The sequence below is a fragment of the Cygnus atratus genome, chromosome 6 (assembly GCF_013377495.2).
Source record: "Cygnus atratus isolate AKBS03 ecotype Queensland, Australia chromosome 6, CAtr_DNAZoo_HiC_assembly, whole genome shotgun sequence".
In the NCBI taxonomy this organism is placed as follows: Eukaryota; Metazoa; Chordata; class Aves; order Anseriformes; family Anatidae; genus Cygnus; species Cygnus atratus.
In genome coordinates this window covers 20,425,759-20,447,488 of record NC_066367.1, presented here as the reverse complement: position 1 = coordinate 20,447,488, position 21,730 = coordinate 20,425,759, and the positions used below count along the sequence as shown (strand labels likewise).

At 41.5% G+C, this 21,730-nt stretch overlaps 1 protein-coding gene and 1 long non-coding RNA gene across 2 annotated transcripts in view; one reads left to right on the top strand and one right to left on the bottom strand.

Moving 5' to 3' along the window:
* STK39 (serine/threonine kinase 39) overlaps positions 1-8,093 on the bottom strand; it is a 90,221-nt gene extending 82,128 nt beyond the window's left edge. The window contains 2 exon segments of the mRNA XM_035570915.2: positions 7,660-7,931; positions 7,933-8,093. Of these exon segments, the coding sequence (XP_035426808.2) occupies positions 7,660-7,931; positions 7,933-8,078 (418 nt within the window). The 5' untranslated portion in view covers positions 8,079-8,093.
* An 8,368-nt stretch (positions 8,094-16,461) lies between these two features.
* Positions 16,462-21,482, top strand: LOC118261716 (uncharacterized). The gene is made up of 3 exons (XR_004782439.2): positions 16,462-16,717; positions 16,930-17,026; positions 21,347-21,482. It is a non-coding gene; the product is annotated as an uncharacterized LOC118261716 (long non-coding RNA).
* Positions 21,483-21,730: the final 248 nt, after the last annotated feature.

Below are 21,730 nucleotides of genomic sequence, written 5' to 3'. Positions count from 1 at the left end.
CAAACCTGCCCATATTACTTTTACAGGATAGAAACCATGATCAGCAGGTAAATACACAACATTTTTCCAGTCTAGTCAATTAACTATTTTTGTACCACTACCATAAAACAGATATACTTGGCACACAGTTTGCTTACAGCTGTAATCATTTGTTCCTATTAAGAAAAACCTCAGACATTCAATATTGATCTTTACCTCCAAGATGAAGAGTCTTAGGTTCATGCTCTGAAAGCATGACTAGGAACACTGAAAACCTTCCAGTTTTCCACCTGCTTTAGTCCCCCATTTCTCTTTAAGTGCATTAGCATAGCTCAGCTTAAAAGCTATGCAACATAATCATTACAGCAGCCTTATATGACATCCTCAAGTTTCACCTACATTTTACTCTTCTGATCAGAATACCTCTGAAGCATGTAGACATCCACAGGAATAATTAGACTAATAAAACAATTCAGAAATTGTTAATCATAAAGATAAAGGAATAATGGAGACAGCTAATTTATCATAGTGAGGTTTCACCAAGCCATGGAGTAAAGTCACATGCTTAGTCAAATACCTGGGGACAAAGGACCGGAAACGTTAACTCCATCGATGCCACACACTGAACACATCAGCTACCAAATGAACAATGCTGACAGTTACAGCTTTTTACTGAGCCCACTTTGCAGAAAGTAGAACTGCCACAATCAGCACCCTTGAAAAATTGCACCAGAAATCTCTTCAGATAGGCTCTTGAAAACCCACCACCTTTATCAGCACTGCCAGTGTCTTCACAGAGTCACAGAAGCTCTCCAAACAAGTCACCAGTCAACCTGAAGTGTAGAACATTGTATGATACATACAGAGACTGATGAAAGAAGGAAAAAAGTTTTAAAGCACATTCTTCTCAACTATTTCACACCAGCATTGCTTCTTGCTGCCACTGCTGAATGCTACTGGCTTTACAGCCAACAAGCTTCAATCACACTACCCTTACACACACCCTAAAACCTTTAAAACTTAGCACGGAACAGAAAGCCAGCAGAGCTGTCGGGTTTCATCCTACCAGCAAAACTACCTGAAAAATTCACTCATTCAAAAAAAAGCTAATTATTTACACAGGGTAAGCAGCATCAACGTCCACTAAATACCTTGCTTTTAATTTGGGGCTCCATAAATTTTCTAGTGTCATATTTATCTTCCAAGATCAGCAAGCAGACTGTTCCTCTGCTGCTGCTCAGCAGTATCCCAGTGATTTCAGCAAAGCCAAAAAGTTAACACTAGTAACTAATACAACTTGATTTTTAAGCTCCATTCTTGGAGAGCCAAGGATCGCTATTATTATTACTGGAAAGAAAACCAGCTTCCAACTACTGCTGCCATATAGCTTTGAATTACTTTGGAAGGGGGGTGGGGAGAGGTAGAAAGAACCAGAATGGTCACACACAAATGAAATATGGTCTACACATGTGGCCACTATACAAACCACCCACATCTCGGGGAGAGCTCACTGTTCCCCCCCTCAAGCCAGTCAGAACAGATGTGGTTTTGTTTCCACTTCAAGAGAAGCTCTGCTTGACAGGCAGATTCTGGAGAGAAAAAAAAAAGTCTCTGACCTAACGGTAAGTAATTCTTAAAAAAAAAAAAAATCACTGTGACAATTCTGATGTTTCAGAGCAACACGAGACCCAACCTAGAACTGCTCTCCCGGTCTGAACTTGACCCCAGCTATCCAAGCATCCTTACAATGCTGCTCACAAGCAGTCGTTCCACATTGAAGATGCAAAGCCTTGCTGTATGGCTTAAGAAGAATCAAATTTCCACACTATCACCAGCAGAACTGCTCCTTTTGTAGCACTCAATCCAATTCTGGGCTTTTGGGGTCTGAAGTTACAGACCTTCTCTGTCAGAAGAATCTGGGGAGGGGGAAGAAGGTAGAAAGCAGAGGGATGCGAGATCCAAGTGAAAAGGAGGCAGACGGATTCCAAGAGCAGGAAACACAGCATACGTTTGTGTAAGTTATAATTATGTAGTACCAGTCAACTGCCTGACATGCTGAGTGTGATGATTATGTGTTCCTTTACCCTTCTGTTTAACAAATTATAAACAAGACTTGCTGGTTACTTGCAATTGCAACAAAATCAAAGGAAGTTAGCCAAAAATGAAGAAAACATGTACTCTCCATACCATTCAGATTACAATATAACTAATCTTCTTCCTGACAAATTTGAATTCCAACTGTATAAGCTACAATTTTAAAAGTTAGTACAATAGCAAGGTTTGATCAATGAATCATTTAAAGCCTGATGTCTTAAAAGCAACAGAAACTACAGCTTTGTCACCAATCTTAGTATTTCTAGTACGGAAAGTTCATTTTCTTTGAAAAAAATATCAAGACAGAGCTCCCTTCCCCAACACTGCTATTATCATGTGTGGACATGTCAAATAATAACTAACAGCTCTGCACAGCCTCGTCTGCAGCATGGCACTGAGGATGTTCTAAGAGGTATTTTTAATTGCACCATGACCATCTTTACGCTGACAACTGAATTAAAAGCCATCCCCTTTAAATTACTCAATGGGGATTTAACTTTTTTTAGTTTCTTCAAATGGTTATTAGCTGACAGGAAATCTCAATCAATTATTTCTCAAAATGTAGAATTTTAACCTGCAAAACATACTCTCCCTGTCAAGCTACCATTGTATGAAACTACGTTCACTTCAACTCACATGATGAATGTTATGAATGCTGTATTTGATGTGCACATACACAATATACTCAGGCTGCCTTTGTAACTTAACAGTTATTGTTAAAAACTATAATTTGTTTTGGATCAGAATTAAGGTAAGTATGCACATTTGTTTTGACAAAGTTTTAGGATAAATATGTCAGGTAGCATTAAGCATTACTTATCAAATTACACAGTTCTGTATACAAGAATTACATGGGGGTTTCAAAAACCTCTGTAAGAGCAAATATCCAAGTTGACTGGAGCTTTAGCTGCTGCTGTGTAAAATTTCACCAAGCACAGTCCACTCTAATTCGCAGCATATACATAACTGATTCAAAAGCCCTTCAATTGTTCTCCCCACCCCAAACAGTCTCTAAAAAAAAAAAAAAGTTAGTTAAGCAGAGGGATAAGAAATTTTGGAAAGTGTGAATGAGGCACAAGCATCTAAATAACAAAATACAGAACTATAATTTTACCTATTTAACTACAGAGAAACTTTTCAAAACAGCATACACTATGCTTACAAACTTGAACATCGGTTCCTAAGCATCATAACCAGACCCTCTCTACAGAGCCAAACTAAGATCCCTGGTAACAACAAAAACAGGAGAGTATTCTCTGTCAGACAAAGAGCCTTTAGCAACACACATGCAGCAAGGGAAAAAATAATAAGTATTCTATTCCATAGAAACACCAAAGACCTCTGAGCCATTAATGTGAGAGGGGCTCATAGACTGCTTACAATAAGGGCTACAAAATGAGCAGAAGAGCCTTGAGCTATAAGCTGTTTTAGTCAAACTCCCAACACATTTGACTTAACACTGAACATCACAAGGTAGCAAATGACAAGATATTTTGGAGTTCAAAGTTAGAAAGGCAACACTAGACGGAAGCCTCAGTTCAATTAAAGTAGCTTTTTAATGAGTTGCAACTAATGTAAAGATAATCCATCATTTGGAAGTAACCCTGTATTTTCCAATTAATTCTGCCTCTTTTCTAGCCAAATTAATTCTCCAAATCAGTTGCAACTGGAGAAGTGAAATTATTGCTTTGTAACAGGACCAAGCAGCCAGCCTAATGACAAGATACATTTTGTCCCTAACAGGATCTTCCCCCAAACTATCAGTGCAGTCTTACAAACATGGAGTTACAGCCAGTAAGAGAGCATCAACTCCAATGCAGTTTTTCAAGAGCAAAGTCACTTGTTCATATCAATTAAAAAAATAAAACATTTAATGCTGCTTTGTCTCATCCGTGTGATGTAGGACTCATAACAATATGAAGAATATAAATATAATTAAGACTAATCAATTTTCATGCTTTTATATTGATTATCATTTAAACATTTGTTCTGTGCAGATTTCTGTTCTGTGCAGACTTCCATTGCTTCTCAGAAGGAAAAAACCTTGCTTGTGTAAGTGACAGCAATTCAGACAAATCTATTTCAGTTGTCTTATCCAGACTACTCGGAAATAAACTCAAACTGAAAAGAACATCTCAAAGTATTGATTTTATTACCTCTGTTGTTTTGTTTGTTTATTCTTTTAACCTAAGTCATATCCAGCTACAACATAAATAAATAAAATCCACAGCACATTTTATCTTGATATATTAAAGTCATACAAAGATCTCCCAAATCTTCACAAAATTAAGTCTGGCTGTTCCTTAATAGCAATTACCATTCTCATCTCCAACTCCTACAGGAAGGCTGCTTTGGACCCTCACCATCCAAACAGTCAGTCCCCTTTTAATTTCTAAATGGGTAGGTTTATGCAGCCTGTATCAATCTGAATTAATGCAAGGATTTCCTTATCTCTTAACTCTATCCTACACATTTACAGACAGCAATCAGAACAACTTATTGCCTCAGTAAAGATTTCCATACAGACATTAGTAGGGAGAGCCTTTTCTTGCCATGAGATCAGCCATGCAGCAAATCAAACAGGGAACCTGATCTGACCGAAAACTAACCCAGCAGAAGAACTAGTTTTCTGTCAGATCAATGAGATCTTTTCAACAGCTGCCTGTTGCAGCAGATTAAATGTATCATGAAACTGCATACCAAGAGTTTACAAAGAACTTGCTAACAACCTTAAAAACAAAACACACATGAAATAACATCTCCTAAGAAGTGCAACTTACAGCTAGCATTCTCTTTTACAGGCATTTGAACCTCCTAACCACTGCAAAAAAAAAAAAAAAAAAAAGCAACAGAGAAAGGAAAGCAGAAGAGCCATATCATTTGACATCCATACCACGTGGCCTTGCTTTTCAAAATTACATTTGGCCAAGCACAGATGAGCAATGAGAAGCATTCACATTCTCATAGAGAAAGAGGGTAAAATTTCTCCAACCAACTAAATCCACAGGATGGAGACAACATATATGACAAGTGATGATTTTTAAACTTTTTATCCTAGGATCACCACAAACTTTTAAACACCCCCTAGAACAGCTCATTGAAATCATTTTGCACCTTGTATACTAATTAGCATATGATATAAAGTTTACTCTTTTGTGAAGTGCTCTGAAAAAAACATCCTGGAGTACCTCATCCTGTGTACCTTTCCTCCTGCAAAGCCCACAGAGACACTCCAATACATTATTTTTCACATTTAAGTAGCGAATGGCTGTTGTAACTGAAGCCAGCCCTGAGGACTCAACCCCATTCCTCAGGAAGAGCTAAGCAGTGCTTTCCACAGGTGAAGGGCCCTGCTTCAGCGGTGCATGGTATTGCTCACGTTCACAAGGCATTTGACCCTGGCACGGCTGCTGCAGAGGGACAGGAATGACTGCTGAGCCGAGGTCAGGCTGGACCATTCTCCCCTCCCTCAGATACAAAGATACTTTAGGAACCCCTCACGAAATTCATTAAAGTAACAATTCTGGAGATGTTGGATGAATGTTATGCCCACGTTTGGTCAACTGCATAGAATTTACAGGTTGTTTTACCATTTTTAAGAGTATTGTGACCAAATTTAATGGTCTCCAGTATGTTGAAGCAAAAAATATATATTAGACTAATCATAAGATTTGTCACGATACAAAATAAACTTCAACGCATTTGAGAAAAAAAGTCACATATGTAGCCTAAGCTTAGTAAAAGTTCAACTCAAGCCAGCTAAGTTTGCTATGACTAAGGATCCAATTCAACACAACCTGGCCTCAATTTCCTCACTAGGCATTCACTTTACTGCAGAAATATTGATATCTAATAGCACCAGTAAGTAACTAGCAATGAAGTCTCCTTCAGATAAGTATTTGTGACTCCAATGAGCATCTACCCTTATAATAGATGAATTCTTAAAAGTTATTATTTAGAAATGATTTACACTACAAAAAAATGCAGGCTTTGTAAGTGGAAAGGAGAAAGACATTCAAGAACTCTCACCCAGCCCTTCTGCAGAACTGCAAGAGAAAATAACCACTATTAAAATAACTCATATGACTCACGTCACACCCTAAGCAACCCTAGACAAGACTTAATCCAACACTTTCTGATGCTTTTTTCTTTAAAAAAAAAAAAAACTTAGAAGAAAGACTTGCTCCTCAGCAAAGATAGAGCTTATACCAGTAGAATTGCTTCTGCTTGACTAATTTAGACCCATCCCCATACTGAGCAAGACAAAGGCCTCTGGAAAACAAATGTGTGCCTACGTGGGGCCTTCATCAAGAGCCGCTTCAGGTGTGTCACCGCCCTGGACCCATTGATACCCAGCACCTGACCCCTCGGCCCTCCTTAATCCCTTCTCACAGCCTAGGAAGTGCAAACAAGCACTTGGATCACCTGGGCCAACAGCAAGTCACCCCACTTCAAGGAAGAACTTCTCAGCTGTTTGGTTTGTGCTCATGGAAAACAGCTAGCGTAATAACAAAACTGGGTACCCACAGCTCACGGCCCCGATCACCAACGCGCATTCTGGTTGTCGTTAGCCTGACGGTGATTAGCAATCGGTGTGCAATATCAAAGATTACCACCAGCATCACCAGGCAAGACTCCTGGATTTTTTCATCGAAATGCCCTCATGCACACACAACAACCCCAGTCAGATCAGGCCTTTACCACCTGCAGTATCTGCTCCAAGTTCAAAGTGTCACGCACAAATAAAAGCAAGTTTTCCCAAAGTAGTTTATTAGCAACAAGCAACGTGTAGATCAGGAGACAGAAACCTTTCCATCCCACGTACTGCTAACCACAGCCACCTTTTCACACTGCAGAACTCCAAACACATGGGATGAAGATGGAGCATGTGTGATCTGCACTGACCAGACAGACAGACAGAGCACACCGCAGCAAGCCCGCTGCGGAGGGGGCTGCGGAGGAGGGCAGCAGCCAGGCTAAGCCTCACCCCGCAAACCGGGACAAAAACAGCTGGGTGAGCCGGGCTGTAATCCGTCCGGAGCACACGGCCGGGCGCGGGGGCACGGGGAGGTGGATGGGGGGCGACAACGACCGGTGGGGGGGAGAGGGCAGTGTTCAAACGCAAACTAGAAAGAAAAAAAGAAAAGCAAAAAGGAAGTCAGGGCGACGCAGCAGCAGGTCTCTGGGTGAGCTCTACCTCCCCCATCCAACCACCGGAAAAATGCAGACTAATCGGAGCGGATGCACGTACAGCTGCGCGCACGGCCGGGCGCGCATCCGCAGAGTTGCCGGGGTCCCGGCGGAGACCGCGGCTCGGTGCGGGGCTGACGCCGCCCCGCAGGACACCGGGGCGAACCCCCCACGCCGGGCCGGGCCTCACCGGGCGGGGCGCGGCGGTTTCTAGAAGGAGCCGCCGCCCCCCGGGGCCGCCGCCGGGTGGATAAAGTTTGCGGCAGCCGCCGGCGGCGCCACCGCAGTGCCGGGCGCATCCGCCGCAGCCAGCGAGCCCCAGCCCGCCGGGGGCCGGCCGCCCCCCCACAGCATCCCCCCGCCGCCCCCCCGGCCCCGCTCCCCCGCCGCACTGACCGATGACCTCCTGCAGCTCGTAGGCATCCCTGCAGATGGGCCAGCCGACGGCCGGGGCGGCAGGCGCCGCCTGGGGCTGCTGGACGTGGACCGGCGACTCGCCCGGCTCCGCCATGATGCTGCTGGAGCGCCCAGGCACCCGGCGACCTTCTTCAAACTTCCCTTCCAGCAGCACCTTTCGGCCGCGCTCTCTCCCGGCCGCCCGGCGGAGGGAGGAGGCAGGGCACCGAGGGGGAGGAGGCAGAGGCGGGCGCCGCCGCCGGCCCCGGCCGCTCGCCCCTCGCCGCTGAGGGGAGCGGCGGTTGGGCCGCCGGCGGAGCGCGGCCCGCGTCCCCCTCACACGGCCCCGGCGCCCCCTCAGGCGGCCCCGGCGGCGCCTCCCGCCCCCTCTGTCTCCGGCCATCTTCTTCCTCGCCCATCGCCCGGCTCCCCGAGGGCCCCGGGCGCACCCCGGGAGGCCCGGAGGAAGCCGAGCCCCGCGGCGGGGATGCTGGCGAGCACCTGTTAGGCCGGCACCATCAGCACGCAGGCATCGCTGGAGCACATCGCCCGAGCATACAAGCGTTACTGCCGCCGGCGCTGGTGCCGCACAGTTGTGTTTGAATTTCAGGACATGAAAGCCGCTGGGGTTTGGCAGCTCTGAGGGCTCCGCGCAGCAGCGAGGTGGCCCCTGGAGCCGAGCAGCCCTTAGGGGACAGGTAGCGGGGTCTCAACGCAGGCAGACCCAGCTCCCCCCGCTGCGGTGAGGAGGAGCGACGGGCCCCTCGGCCAGCCACAGCCCAGCGATTCCAACAACTGTGCCAACAAAGATCATAATTAAACTTTTCTATTGCTTTCCCTTATGCGAGATCAGATTTTAAGAATCCCTGATGAAACTCTGCTATTAATAATATTAACATAGAATTTTATTTTTTAAACTTTTCCACCCTCTTAGCAGTAGTGCCGCTGTTGTGTAATGCCAGCAGGATTTTACTTACTATGAAATAATTTAGGAAAAAGAGAGCTATTTGTACAGTCTACAGTCTCACGCCTACTTTGAATGCTGTGCATTAAAAGATTTATGGAAATCTGAAAGAATGGTAAGAAGAGATTTTCAGCATAGATTTAAAATTTCACTTCCTACTACAGCAGGAATTTAAGGTCATTGGAACTAATAATGGAAATGTGAGCAGGAACCTTCTCAGAGCGAGCATTGGTTAATATTAAAATTCAATCTCAAAATTGTCAGAAAGCATGGTGAAGTGTGATATCAAGCCATAACAAAGAGATACACATAGCTTGTTAAATACTTAATTGAGTCCTAGGTCAATTCAGGATGAGCCTCTTTTACTAAGCTTTATGTACTTCATTTAGTAAAGACTTTCAGTAACTAGAAGCAAAAAGATACATTTTACTGTGTTGCTGAGAAAGCAGAATAATGAACAAGATTTTCGATCATTGCTTAACATTTCAACAGGTGTATAGCCAACTTGCAAACGGGGACTCATTTGTGCACTGAACTTCTATTTTCTTAGAAGCAAGAGCTAAGCTCAGTACGGAGACCCCCCAGTAATAGAAAAATCATTATTGCATGCTTTTGGGCTGAAATGATGATTTCCCTCAAACTAGTTTTTAAAAGCAAAGTAATTAAGATATTTTTATATACACACACATTAGAAATTATCTGCCACAAAACTAAAGGTCAACATGACTTGGAAGAGGAAGTATTAAATTGTCATTCAATATTAAGCTCAATGCCAAAACTAGACAAACTTGTTGTTAGTAGAGAAGACCTTTCTGCCAGCAATAGCATGGAAAAAAAAATAAGACAGCATAGGGCAAATCAATCAGCACAGAGAAATGGGTTATTCACTAATGATGGAAAACAGCCAAGTCCTCCATCTGTACTCAGCTGTTGCGGGTGGTGGCAGGGGGATGTTTTCAGTTCCTGAGCCATGAATTCCTGTGATGCTCCTGCCCTTTCACTAGCTAGACTGCTGGTTTGTATCTGATACCATCATAGCATTATTAGTCCTGGGACAAAAATCACAACTTTGGTAATTTCTAGGGAGCACCTGCACTCCCCAATTTCTTGGGATTAGCAGCTTTTATAGGAAGAATTTTTCAGGATAGCAATTCAACAAACAGTGGGACCTGTGGGAAATACTCCGTGCAATCTGGATAACACTCAAAGTTCCAGAGCAGAGTACGATAATGCAAAAGAAAGCAACAGCAAGACCTTGAAGCAGCTGGTTTGTGCTAGTAGGCCAGCTGCCTTTTGGAAGCAGGTCCCCTGCTGGAGACGTACGGGAATAGTCCTGCAACATTAAAGTCTCTGCTGCTTAAAGAAGTACAGGAAACATTGTTTGATCATGCTTTTCAGACATTGAACAAATAGCTATCTGCAGATTTTGGAGATTCCAGAGAAAGAGCTAGGACTCACTTACACAGTCAGTGCTCTGAAAGTCAAGGACAGCTCAGAACAGTCCTATCCTGTCTGAATATGGTGTGGTCTTTCCAAATGCTTCAAAAATGTAGGACTGATTTTTCTAAGCCACTGAATCCAGTCACCAAATGATTGATTCCAAAAGTGAAGTATTTTACATAGCCAGGCTACAAGAAGAACTAGTGCTATTTAAAGCCTTTTAGGCCACCATGGGGAAGAGTTAAGACAATGCTCAGACCTTTCAGTAGCCCCCAGTAGTACCGTATGAAGACAGAACAACAACAGTGTTTAGAGCAAAGTAATTCTACCTTGATCTGTAGCTTTAAAGGATTTAACTGAGAATAACACTTGTGTGCACAGTAACACAAGTGACCAATTAGTTAGCCTTAAATATAAATATACCTATATAAATTCAGAGATAAGCATAAGGAGTAGGGCTCTCAAGCGATCACACATACCACTAGAAACACACACCCAATCCTTTTTTTCTGACAAAAGGGGAAGAAAAAAAAATAAAAGTAAGAAGAACAGCAGGCACAACCTTCTGCCACATAACCCGCAGCAACCACAACCATATAAACTAGCACAAACTTAAACAGCAGGAAAGAGCTATCTTCACTTCCACCTCAGAGAAGCAAGCAAAGCCAAGCCATCTTCCTGCCCCAAAATTGGCCTAATATTGCAGTTATGACCATCACATGGTACAGCACAGCTGCCTGCAATTTTGTACCTTAGGTCTGAAAGCCTCTAATTTGATAGGAGTGAGGAATGGTTGTGCTTTTAAACGACATCATTGGATACAATGGCTGATACAACAGCAGCTGGTGCTGATGGTAGGGGACTAAATGCTTTCAATCACCCTTTTTCTTCTAGCAAACATATAGTTAAGCAGGTAACATACCCATTATTGTCACTGGGATGCTTGCTTTCATTAGAGCTTGTAGTTTAGGTTAGTTTCGGCTAACACAAAAAGCACTAGTATCTTTTAGGCAACATGTATTACAAAAAGGGTCTTTATACACTGGAAACCTTTGGTTCAGTAGTCACTGTGTCAGCTCTGCTTTTGCTAAATCTCACTGAAGTTAATATCTTTCAGGGCATAGCGACCTTACAAAACAAGTTGCCTTTTTTTTTTCTAAGGCTGAAGGCCTTGATGTCTGTGTCTCTTCTCCTCCTCCACCTCCCTTCTTTGTAAAGCTTTGCAAGCTCAGCAAGTTTCCTCCTTAAGCTCAGGCTGTAAGATTTTGTGTTCTGGATATTAATGATTGTTGAATCAGTAATCATTAAGCTGCAGTTCATTGTTATGTAGTTAGATTGGCCTTTTAATTATTTCTTCATATGCTACACCCCAAGCTGTAACTGGTCCTTGCAATAGAAGCTTCCGTTGCCTTTCTGGTAAGTGCAGTCAGTGCCCCAATACCTACCCCTGTGATTAAGGGCTTTTCCTATTAGAAACAGAATGAAGTCCTGTTTTCTTTCATGAAAATACCAAACCTTTTTCTTAAGTATTTTCTTCTTTGACCATCCTATTTTTCAGGCCATAGATACAGGAAATGCAACTTTGTCTCAACCGCTCTGAACTAGAGGGACCATGATGGGTGTTTTGAAGAAGCCACTTAAAATAATAATGGAGCCTATGCAAGCTTCTTTGCAGAGCTGGAGAGTGGAGATGATCTCATACGAGCTATTTCTTCAATGTCACAGCTAGCATTGCATGGTAGAACCACCATTAAGATAGTTATATCTTCATGTCTTCCCCATCCAGTTTTTAAGATGAAACCATGAGAACACATATTGCAGCTGACCTGCTGCTTTTACCAAGCCAGCCAAAATTGAAAATCACCAGTTTAAAGATGACTGGCTCAGTCCAGCACCGTAAGCATTGGTGGCTCATTACCTACATCATGATGGTACACCAATGATTATATATTTCAAACATTCCAAATTCAAAATTCTGTATACATTCAGAATATTTACACAGCAGTTAGTCATGCATTGACAACAATAGCCTTTTGGCAACATACACTTTTTGGTACTTGCAGGAATCATAATTTCTGCTATGATGATTTTAGGATACAGTCACCATGAAGATGACACTAGACTAAAGATTAATGTTGCTTTTGAATTCCAGTTTAATATTATTAAGATGTTATGGGGGTGTCTAGTTTACTGAGGCTTTTAACAGAAATGACCTCTCCCTGGCTGTGGATGGATAAAAACATAAATATGTTGATCTAGGAGCTTCCATGGCTTTCATGACTGTGGGGTATGAATGTCTCATGCATATTAATAAATTAATATTCACATACCAAAAGGCTGGGGAATACAATTATCTGAATTTTACAGCTGGAAACAGAGAGCTTAAGGGATTTGCTAAAGGTCGTACAAGAAATCTGTAGCAAAACTAGGACTATAATGCATTTTCTAAGGATGAGATTTCACACAGTCTCACAGCGAGATCAGGCTGATTGCTAATTCCCAGTTTGGTTCAGCTGAAAAAAAAATTAGCTAGTCTACCAGGCAGCCAAATGAGTGAGAGAGAGAGGATGAACTGGAGAGGCATGACAAACTGTGGCCAAAAGTGGAGAACAGGACATGGTACCATTTCAACAAGAGCACAGTTTTAGATTTGTTAGATGGTTATGGAATGACAGTAAATCCTAAGCAAATAACTTCATTCTAAAAGGCTATTCATTGCTTGAGTAAATGACCCTAGCCTTTCCTCATTTTCCATTTATAATATCAGGAAAAGAACAGTTCATACTTTACTGGAAAGCTGCAAACTTCAATTCAGCAATGTTTGTAAAGCGCTTGAGCTCTTGGGATTGAAACACTAAAAATAAAATGTTTTACCTTTACTTTGAGGGATATAAGCTGAAATCGTTTTGTAATCTAAAAGCTGTAAGTACGCCTGTATATGAAACCCAACTATTAAACAGATATTTGTGATGACTTTTAAAATTACCATATTTTTTTTCTAATGGAAAACTTGGGGTCGGTACTGGTGGGCAGTGGTCAGTGCCTTCTGGGAAATCAAAATGGCAGTTAAAAATAAAATAAGCTTTTCTCATATTTTATGATTTCTTTCCAGCATTATGATTTACAAATGAGAAATAAAGCTGTCCAGAGCTGCTGGCTAAGTTTCCCCTCGAGTAATTCAACTAGATTCCTAGTCTAGCTCAAGCATCCTAAAAAGCTCAGGCTCCTATCTCTCAGGGCAGCTTGTTCTGCTTTTGGAGGACGGGCGGAGCTCCTCAACCTTGGAGGGAAAGGGGTTGCAAACACCACTGGAGTGCATGCAGCCCTGGCAACGAGGGCTTAGCACCGAGAAGCCTCCAGTGCTTCATGTGTTGAGTGCTCCCTACAACCATCGTTAACAGCCAGAGCAGCAGTGCAGAGCAGAAGCACTCTCAGCAGAGCTGCAGATCCAGATTTGGAAAGGTGCCTATTGCTTTAATTCCTTCTAGCCTGAGAAAGCACTGAAACATGGCAATCTACCCAAAGGGGAAAGGTCAAAAATTGACATCCTTTCCTATTTATCAGGCAAAGCTCACAAAGCTTCCCAGTAACAAGGCAAGCTATGAAATAGTGCCTGAAACAAAAGTCCTGTAGGAAATGAGTAGTCCACTCCAGGAAGGTTAAAATGACAGCTAAGACATTAAAAGTAGAACTCAAATCTAAAGAAAAATCTCTCTTCCTCAGAACAGTGAGAATGCTGTAAGATTCCTAAATACTATAATTGCCTTCTCTTCAACCTGTAAAAAAAAAAAAAGCTAAAATGTACAGCAATAATATCCTTAACTGTTCACAGTAGAAAAGAAAAAAAAAATGTTGACTCATATTTGCATTTTAGCCTTCTTTAAAAGACCTTTACCAATTGTTTTGGGCCTTGCACCATTTTTTAATTGAAGAAATTGAGTTTTCAAATGTAACAGTATAAACAACATTATTTTTTAATGCATGTTTTACTGTTCTTATGGTTTCTTTAAAAGTCCAATTTATCCGTGAGTGACAGAAATCTAAATGTTTTAACACTGCTTTTACTACAGAAGAAACAGAAAATAGGCAGGTTAGATACAACCTAATTTTCAGTTTTACTGGCATATTATTAAAACAAACAAAACACCACCAATAGACAATTTTTCACAGAAATAAAAGCCCTACATTTAGTACATACTAGTGGTATAACATTCCAAGAAAGCACTCCTAATTTTGTTTCAATCATTACCAATACAGTAGAGTCAATCAATACAGTATGTGAAAATCAGATAGCCTGGTATGAGCAGGTTTTGCTTTCATAGCCTTTCATGTATTTCCTCTGCAAATACAGCTATAAAAGTCTGAGCTCTGAGCTGGTGCTCTGCCCTGTATGATTACCCTTACAAAACTATTTACAGCAGTAAAAACTCTGCTTTCACTAGTTCTGATTGTTTTGCTTATGAAAGGGCAGTTATTGTTCTAATATAAAAGCAGAATTTTTCCACACAAAAACATATTTGGAAATGGTGCCAGTCAAATGCAGCTTTTCCTCTGTTGGTAAACAAGTCCTAGCATGGGCACAGCTTTGTCTTACCAGTGATTACACCATCACGTGGCATCGTTCTGGTATGAAAGTACTCACTGATGTAGGTCATGCCAGTTACACAAAGCATCAGCTGAATTGATGTAGTTCTGGCATTTGATCTTTGAGTGGCACCAGAGAGAGCTGTATGGGAGAGGATATTCTATTTCCACACACCCAGAGCAATGGGAGTCATCACAGCTCTCTCTGGAATGTGTAGGGCCCAGGGTAAATATTGCTAGATAACAACGAAAGGCAAGATTAGTATTTGATGTGATGAACTGGGCAGCTGGAAGCTCTGGGACAGCTGAAAATCTGACCAGGCAAAATACAACAGGAAAATACTTAAACAGAGCTTTCATCTGAATCTGCAGTGTCAGTGAAAAGAAAAAAAAAGAAAAAAAGAAAAAAGAGAAAAAAAAAAACACAACTCTTGGAGTATAACCTGATTCCCTATAGTAACTAAAATCTCTTTAACACATCATGCATATCAGAAACTGTTTACTTAGAATAAGTTTACTACAAACTTGCATTACACAGACTTGAGCAATGCACTATGCAGATATTTGAAATGTAAAAGTGCAATGTCCTGTAACCTTACAATACAAAAGCAAAGTGAATTTATAAGGGAATATGCAACCTGTTTAAGCTGTGCAAATTTAGGAAGTTAATCTGGTCTCCTACACTGGTTCAGGTTATAAACAAAAACTTCATTCCAAGTCTTTCAGGAGCCCAAAATCTTGGCTAGCCTGCTGGCACACTGAAGCAACTGAAGTTGTTCACTCCAGGAAGAAATCTGCAGACAATGGAAAACAGCCTGATATTCCACACAGGGCTGAGAACCATCACAGCCCTCCAGGAAGAAGGGTGGCAAAGCTCAAAATCAAGGATGACTTGCAGGTAGTTCTGACAGCAGTAGCATGAACGAGAACAATACCTAACATATAGAAAACAAATAAATGCTGGGAAAGCCTTTGCTTCCATGACTGGACAAAAGCAAGAGGCAGGTACTTAAATAAAGATTAGATTTAAAAAAAAAAAATACTGTCAAGCAAAATGTGAACTGTAATTGCCAAAAATACACCTGAAGAGCAAAGCTTATAAGGTTAAGGCCATTAACACAGTTAGGGACAGGAGGTGCCCAGCTGCACCTACCAATTCTGGAGCAAGATCCCAACCCAATGTCAACTTTGTTTTTAGACAGCAGAATGCTGATCTGTAAAATGTTAGAGAAAAAAAGTGTATTAAAAATTATAGGCTACATGTGAATTTAAAAAGTAAACAAAAGAGCTAGTAAAATTTTATATTGGCCTCATTGTAGCTTCTGTGTTATTAGATTTACTGTGGAGGTTTGTGATGTGCCACAGAAAAAACTTCAGTGAAAACAAAAGAGTAGCTTGGTGACGAGAAAAAAAGGCACTGGTGAAATCCTTCATAGGCTTGTGTATGTTGATGGCAAAAACATATAATTTAATATCTGGAACAGATATGCTAGAGGAGTATCTCAGCTAAGCAGCTGATTGACAAAGTCAGAGTCGTTTAGCTGGATAAACATTCTAGGTTGCAATTTGTGTGGCACAAGTCTGAGCATGTCACAGCAAAGTTGGTGTCTTTTTCTTCCAATTCAACAAGATAGCTAAAAGTCTTTTTAAAGTAATACCATCCGTACTGAAAGGGACTATAGTGACAGCATCACATTCTGTTCCATTGATGCCATATCCTGTTACTTGATAGTGCAGACTATAATTTAGCAGTTCTAACAATGAATCATTGTTGGTAACCTACAGACATTTTTCACAAAAAACTCCAAACCGGAATACTAATAACGGGGGAAGCTGGAGGCAGAAGAAAAAAATGGGATATGCAAAACTACAAAGAAATAGAAAACCTCAAATAGCAAGGGTGGTGAGTCCCTGGGAATGAATGCTGCTTTGAAACAGACAAAAATGGAAATAAATCATCGTAGATATCAGAGATGACAGCCAGGGTTACCACTCCAGCCAGAGACAGTGAAAGGAACATAATGGCTCCAAACCCAGAAAGGAGGGAGACCAGATGCTACAGAATGAGATGTAAGTATTGTTTCGTTGCAGAGCTGAGGCAAGATCACCAAATCCCCTGACACAGAGCAAGCAGAACAAATGAATTTTCCTTATCAACAGCGGCAGTGATATTTCAGCTGAGAATCACTAAATATCATTTTTCATCTCTAAGCCATACAGGTAGGTTCTGGGTATCACCTGCAAATTTTAAAAATACCTTTTTATTTGTAAATGTTTTCCAGAAAGGAAGTTGAAGCACTAGAACAGGCATGATCACTTATGCCACCCCAGCTGAAGGGCAGGAACTCCTTTGCCTGCTACAAGGTTTTCAGCAAGCAGGTAACTGCCTGTATTCCAAGAATCTATTAATAACATGGTTAAGGAAGACCAGACAGGTTTTGTACCTGCTTTTACACCTCACAGTTTTTCTCTGATAGGCAGAAACATAGTGGCCTTTAATAATGAGAAGGGAAAGGAGTATTTCCTTTGCTGCTTTGTCAGACTAAAAATACATACCAGTTCTTTCTCATTAATTCTCCCAAGACTCCTAACAAGTGATAATATATACAGGGTTTTTGTTGTCTCTCCCACAAATGTACTTCCAAAGTTATATAAGAGCATTTTTTGCTGCTTGAAACAGAGTAATAATTAAACACAAATATGTAGGAGTTACAATATTTGCAAGACATATTTCTTCTGCTGCGGTAAAATGCTTCCATTTTAATGGAGCAAACAATAGAAAAGGTTTATTTTCACACTTACTATACCCTATTTATCGATATTCCCTGACACTATTTACTGTCTGAATGTTGTATTGAACAATTAAACAGCAGTATATGTATACTTATCTATATATAAATCAGAAAATGCTCTTTTTTTAGATTCAGATGTTGTCTGCTGAATGCTTTAAATCAAAAAATAAGACTTAATAAGGGTCTTAGATTCTGAGCTGAAAAGTGAATTAATGACTCCAAGCTCACAGAAGATTTTTCCACAATATGAATAAAATAGTTTTGGTTTTGTTTGTTTAAATTCACATTTCTACTGCAGATAGTACTAGTCATCTTCAAAGCTGCTCTGACGAATTCTGACAAAGCATTTATTCAACTGTGTAACTTCTGTGAAGCACTGGTATATATACTAGTCGAAAAGCAGGAGAAAGAATTTAAATCCATTTAAAAGCTTTTTACCCCCAAAAAAAGAAAAGAAAAAAAAATAATTTGACAGTTATATTCACAGAAAATCTAAAGGTGCCTCACAAGAAGTCCAGGACTCAGCCAAGGTGTTTTAATGCTCCCTGGCATCAGTACAACAAAAGAAACATCATCTTATGAATGATGAGACACTTCGGGAAACTGCCCCTGATGTCATGGACCCTGAGCTGGAAATAGTGCTTTTCAGCTACCATCACCATTAGGTCTGTTTTCTCACAAAACATATCCAACCATGTATCCAACATCTGTACACACCAATGACAACATGAGATCTCTGAATGAATCTCAGGGTTCAAAATTCACCATTACTTTTAAATGAAAATCTTTTATTCTGGAGATCCCACCCTGACTGTGTGCTACTAGATAAACATGTCCGGCAGGCTGCCTTCAGCCAGGGGAATTGCAACCTGACACACACATTATGAATCAGGAAAGTAACCAGTATTGATTTGTATTAGTGCTGATCTCGTATTCCTCAGCAACGTTCAGGTGACATTTCCACTAGCTTGATGAATTATAAGTTCTTTTGTAGAAGCAAGCCAGACAAATCCAAAGGACTATTACTTTCAAATGAGAGATATCATAACAGAAAGAGCCTGTTTTCTCAAGTTTTGAAGCATTTTTAACCTTGTGCCCCCCGAAAGTTGCCAAGCTGACTAGCATGGATGCTAGATGGATAATGGAACAAGACAATTACCACAAACAGACAGCAGGCTTTCCCAGGCTGCAGAGTCAACACGATCTCAAACTCTTATCACCTCATCAGTCTCCAGTACCTCTGCTGAGACTGCCACAAAGCATCATTTAACAGCAGCCCCAAACTGCAAGAAAACAATGAACTAATTTTAAAGCAGCTGACACTCACTCAGATGACAGGGCTAGATACAGCCTATAATCACAGAGGCAAAGGGGCCTATCTCACTTGCAGATTGCCAGTTTCTAGATTTGTACGTTAATTTTTAATTCCCACTCTCGCCTACACTTTGCTTGGAAGTTCGGCTGTCTAAGCAATTTGCAGAAGCTTAAATTATTTTTAGCAGGTGGATGTCTACATCTTTTTGCTACTTATACTAAGTACGGAGTCAGTGACGTTTTGTTAGAATATACCTTATATATCTCTTTATACTCTCAGAAACAAGGCTGTGGGAGGGAGTAATATCTCATATCATTCTAATTGATATTGTTGGGGAGACGAAGAGGAAAGACAAGTTTTTAGGTCACAACTTCTTCAGTTCTGAAGCAGACACAGGAAACTTGGAGATAGACACTGATCAGAAGCAGGGACACTCAGGGATGGAAGCACTCCCTTACCTACAAGAAGAATGTTTTTCATGGAACTGTCACTCCAGCTCTGACCTCTCAGCTCTTAGCCTGGGCTGCTTTCCAAAGATGAGCCTAGGAAGAGCACTAAATAATTTTGCTACATATTAAAAATCATAAATTCAGTACAGATCATTTTTGCTGTACAGAGCCTGCTGTTGTTCCAGAGCTACTAACTCTATATCCTACAGCCCTGACAACATCACTGCTTCCCGCCTTGCTGTCAGGCTTCTGTGCCTCACAGGTGCCAATTATCCTTTTCCCTCAATTGTTTAAGAAGCTTAAACTCCAAATAGTCGATCCCTACATATATTTGCCAGAATTTTAGTGATTCTGCTCCAGAACTGAAGCAAGCCTATATGTACAAAAGCCTTCTTAATTCTTTCTAGCAGTATCAGTGTTCTGTAAAAGATAGGATCTCGTATCTTTATCCCGCCATTGCTTTACAACAGTACCACTCCTTACTCTTCCATGTACTTTGATTACTTTTCCCATGGGCTTTATATGGGCTTTATCACGGATTGAAGGGGAAGCACACGCATTTAGGTGCATGCAAGAGAGAATACATCTTGTTTTGCTTTTAACTTTGGATATATTCTGAGACTTAAAGCATTTTTGGAAGGTGCCTGGGCTGGGCAACTCCATGAGGGCAGGTGAGCCAGGCCCGCAGGTGCCGAGAGGCAGCAGGGGCAGCGGTGGCCCAGTAGGCCGTAGCCTGTCAGGATCTGGCCAGGCAAGGGGGCAGGCCCAGGGATGGCAGCCAGGAACGGCCAATGGTCCGATGGCCGCCAGGTGAGTCTGCAGGGACAAGGCAGGTCCAAGGTGAAGCTAGGAAGCCCAGGCAGCAGGGCAAGAGATAAAGAAGAACAAGCCTGGCACAGGCTAATCTACAATGCAGTTTAGGCAAAGGCTTGAGGTCAGATGCAGGACCAGAGGCTCCAGGAGTGTTCCTCACTGTTCTCACAGGAATCTGGTCCAGGCTGTATCGGAGCTGGCCTTGAGCACAGACAGCAAAACCCCTGCAAGGAGACCCTCCCTGGTGGTGCAGTCAGGGCCCTGGAAATGCTGTGGTTTCATTTTAAGTCTGCTTTGTCTGTTGGGAGTTCCAGTTTGCAAAGGATAGGAGCTGTTGGTAGGACCTGCAGTCAAAGCAGAAGTTCTCCTTGACTTCACAGGTGCTATAGAATGTGAAGAGAAGCTGATGGAGGTTAACATTTGTACTAGATGTGCTGTAGTTCTTCACTGTGATCAAACTGAAAAATTCAGTGGTTGGTTGTATAATTACAGTAACATCTTTAAAGATTCTTGCCACATGCTGGAATTCAGACAGTTGGTAGCTGTACCTGTCTCTTCGAAGTTCTGGAACACAACCAGGTGAGGTGGGAAGGGCAGGCAGAAATTACTTGTCAACAAAAAGTTTCTCTCTGTGTTTGTTCAGTCCACCACTATTTCACTTATTTATAGTCTTTCTCCCATTCTCATCATCTTACCTGCTGTTGTTTAAGTTATCATTCCTTGTCTTTCCAGGCATTTATCTTTACAAATCAGTTAGAGATTAACAGCAGAATTTGAGTGCTGAGAACTACTGTCTAAAACATTTTCTTTTAACCAGAAAGGACATCTAAATTCTACATCTTTCAACCAAGTCTTGTAAAAGTTTATACTCAAATACACAGGAAGAGAGAACAGAGAGAGAATCACTGAATATTTTCTTGATCAAGAAAGTTTTCAGTTTATTCATTCACACCAGTTTAATTCCCTTGGGTATATAAGTACGTTTAATGAATGTACAATGTAATGTGGTTGGTATACAGTGCAGTAAAAAAAAAAAAAAAAACATTTTTTGTAAGAGAATTGCAAAACCACATTGATTGTTAGTATTAAGACACTATGAGAAGTTTCAGGTTACTGAAATTGCCTCATCACCTTCTGAACCTCCACTTTGGAGGATTAAATAGTTGTTTTGCAAAGCTCTTTGGAAATGTAAAAAAAAGTCAGCCCACTACCATGCTGGCATACCAAAAACTAAATCCTTCCACAGTTTATCTGTCTTCAGGTACGACATTTGGTATGAAGAGTGATTTGTTTAAAATATCTCTAATACTTTACTTTCCTCTTCAAAAAGATACTCCAATGCAGAGCCTGCCTTCAAACTTCAAAGAGTCCACAGAGCCCAGAGGACTGGATATCAGACACCCACTGTCTCCCAGGAAAGCCCATTCCTCCTATCTTAGTGAGGAGGGAGCAAGCTGAGGCACAGGCAAGTGAGCAAAACATTAAGTGGATTCATTGTCCTATGGTACACTGTGATGAGATACGCCAATGGTCATGGGAGCTACTGCTTAAGGCATCAGGAGGCTGGATTTGGCCCCCATTGGGTTCCCTTGCCTGGAGGCTGTTCATTCAGCCTTTTTGAGACAGAGGTGTCAGCACTGCACCAGGCATGCCTGGAGTGGGAAAGCCTTCCAGCCCAACACTACTGAGCAGAGCAGGGCTGTGATTTTCTCAC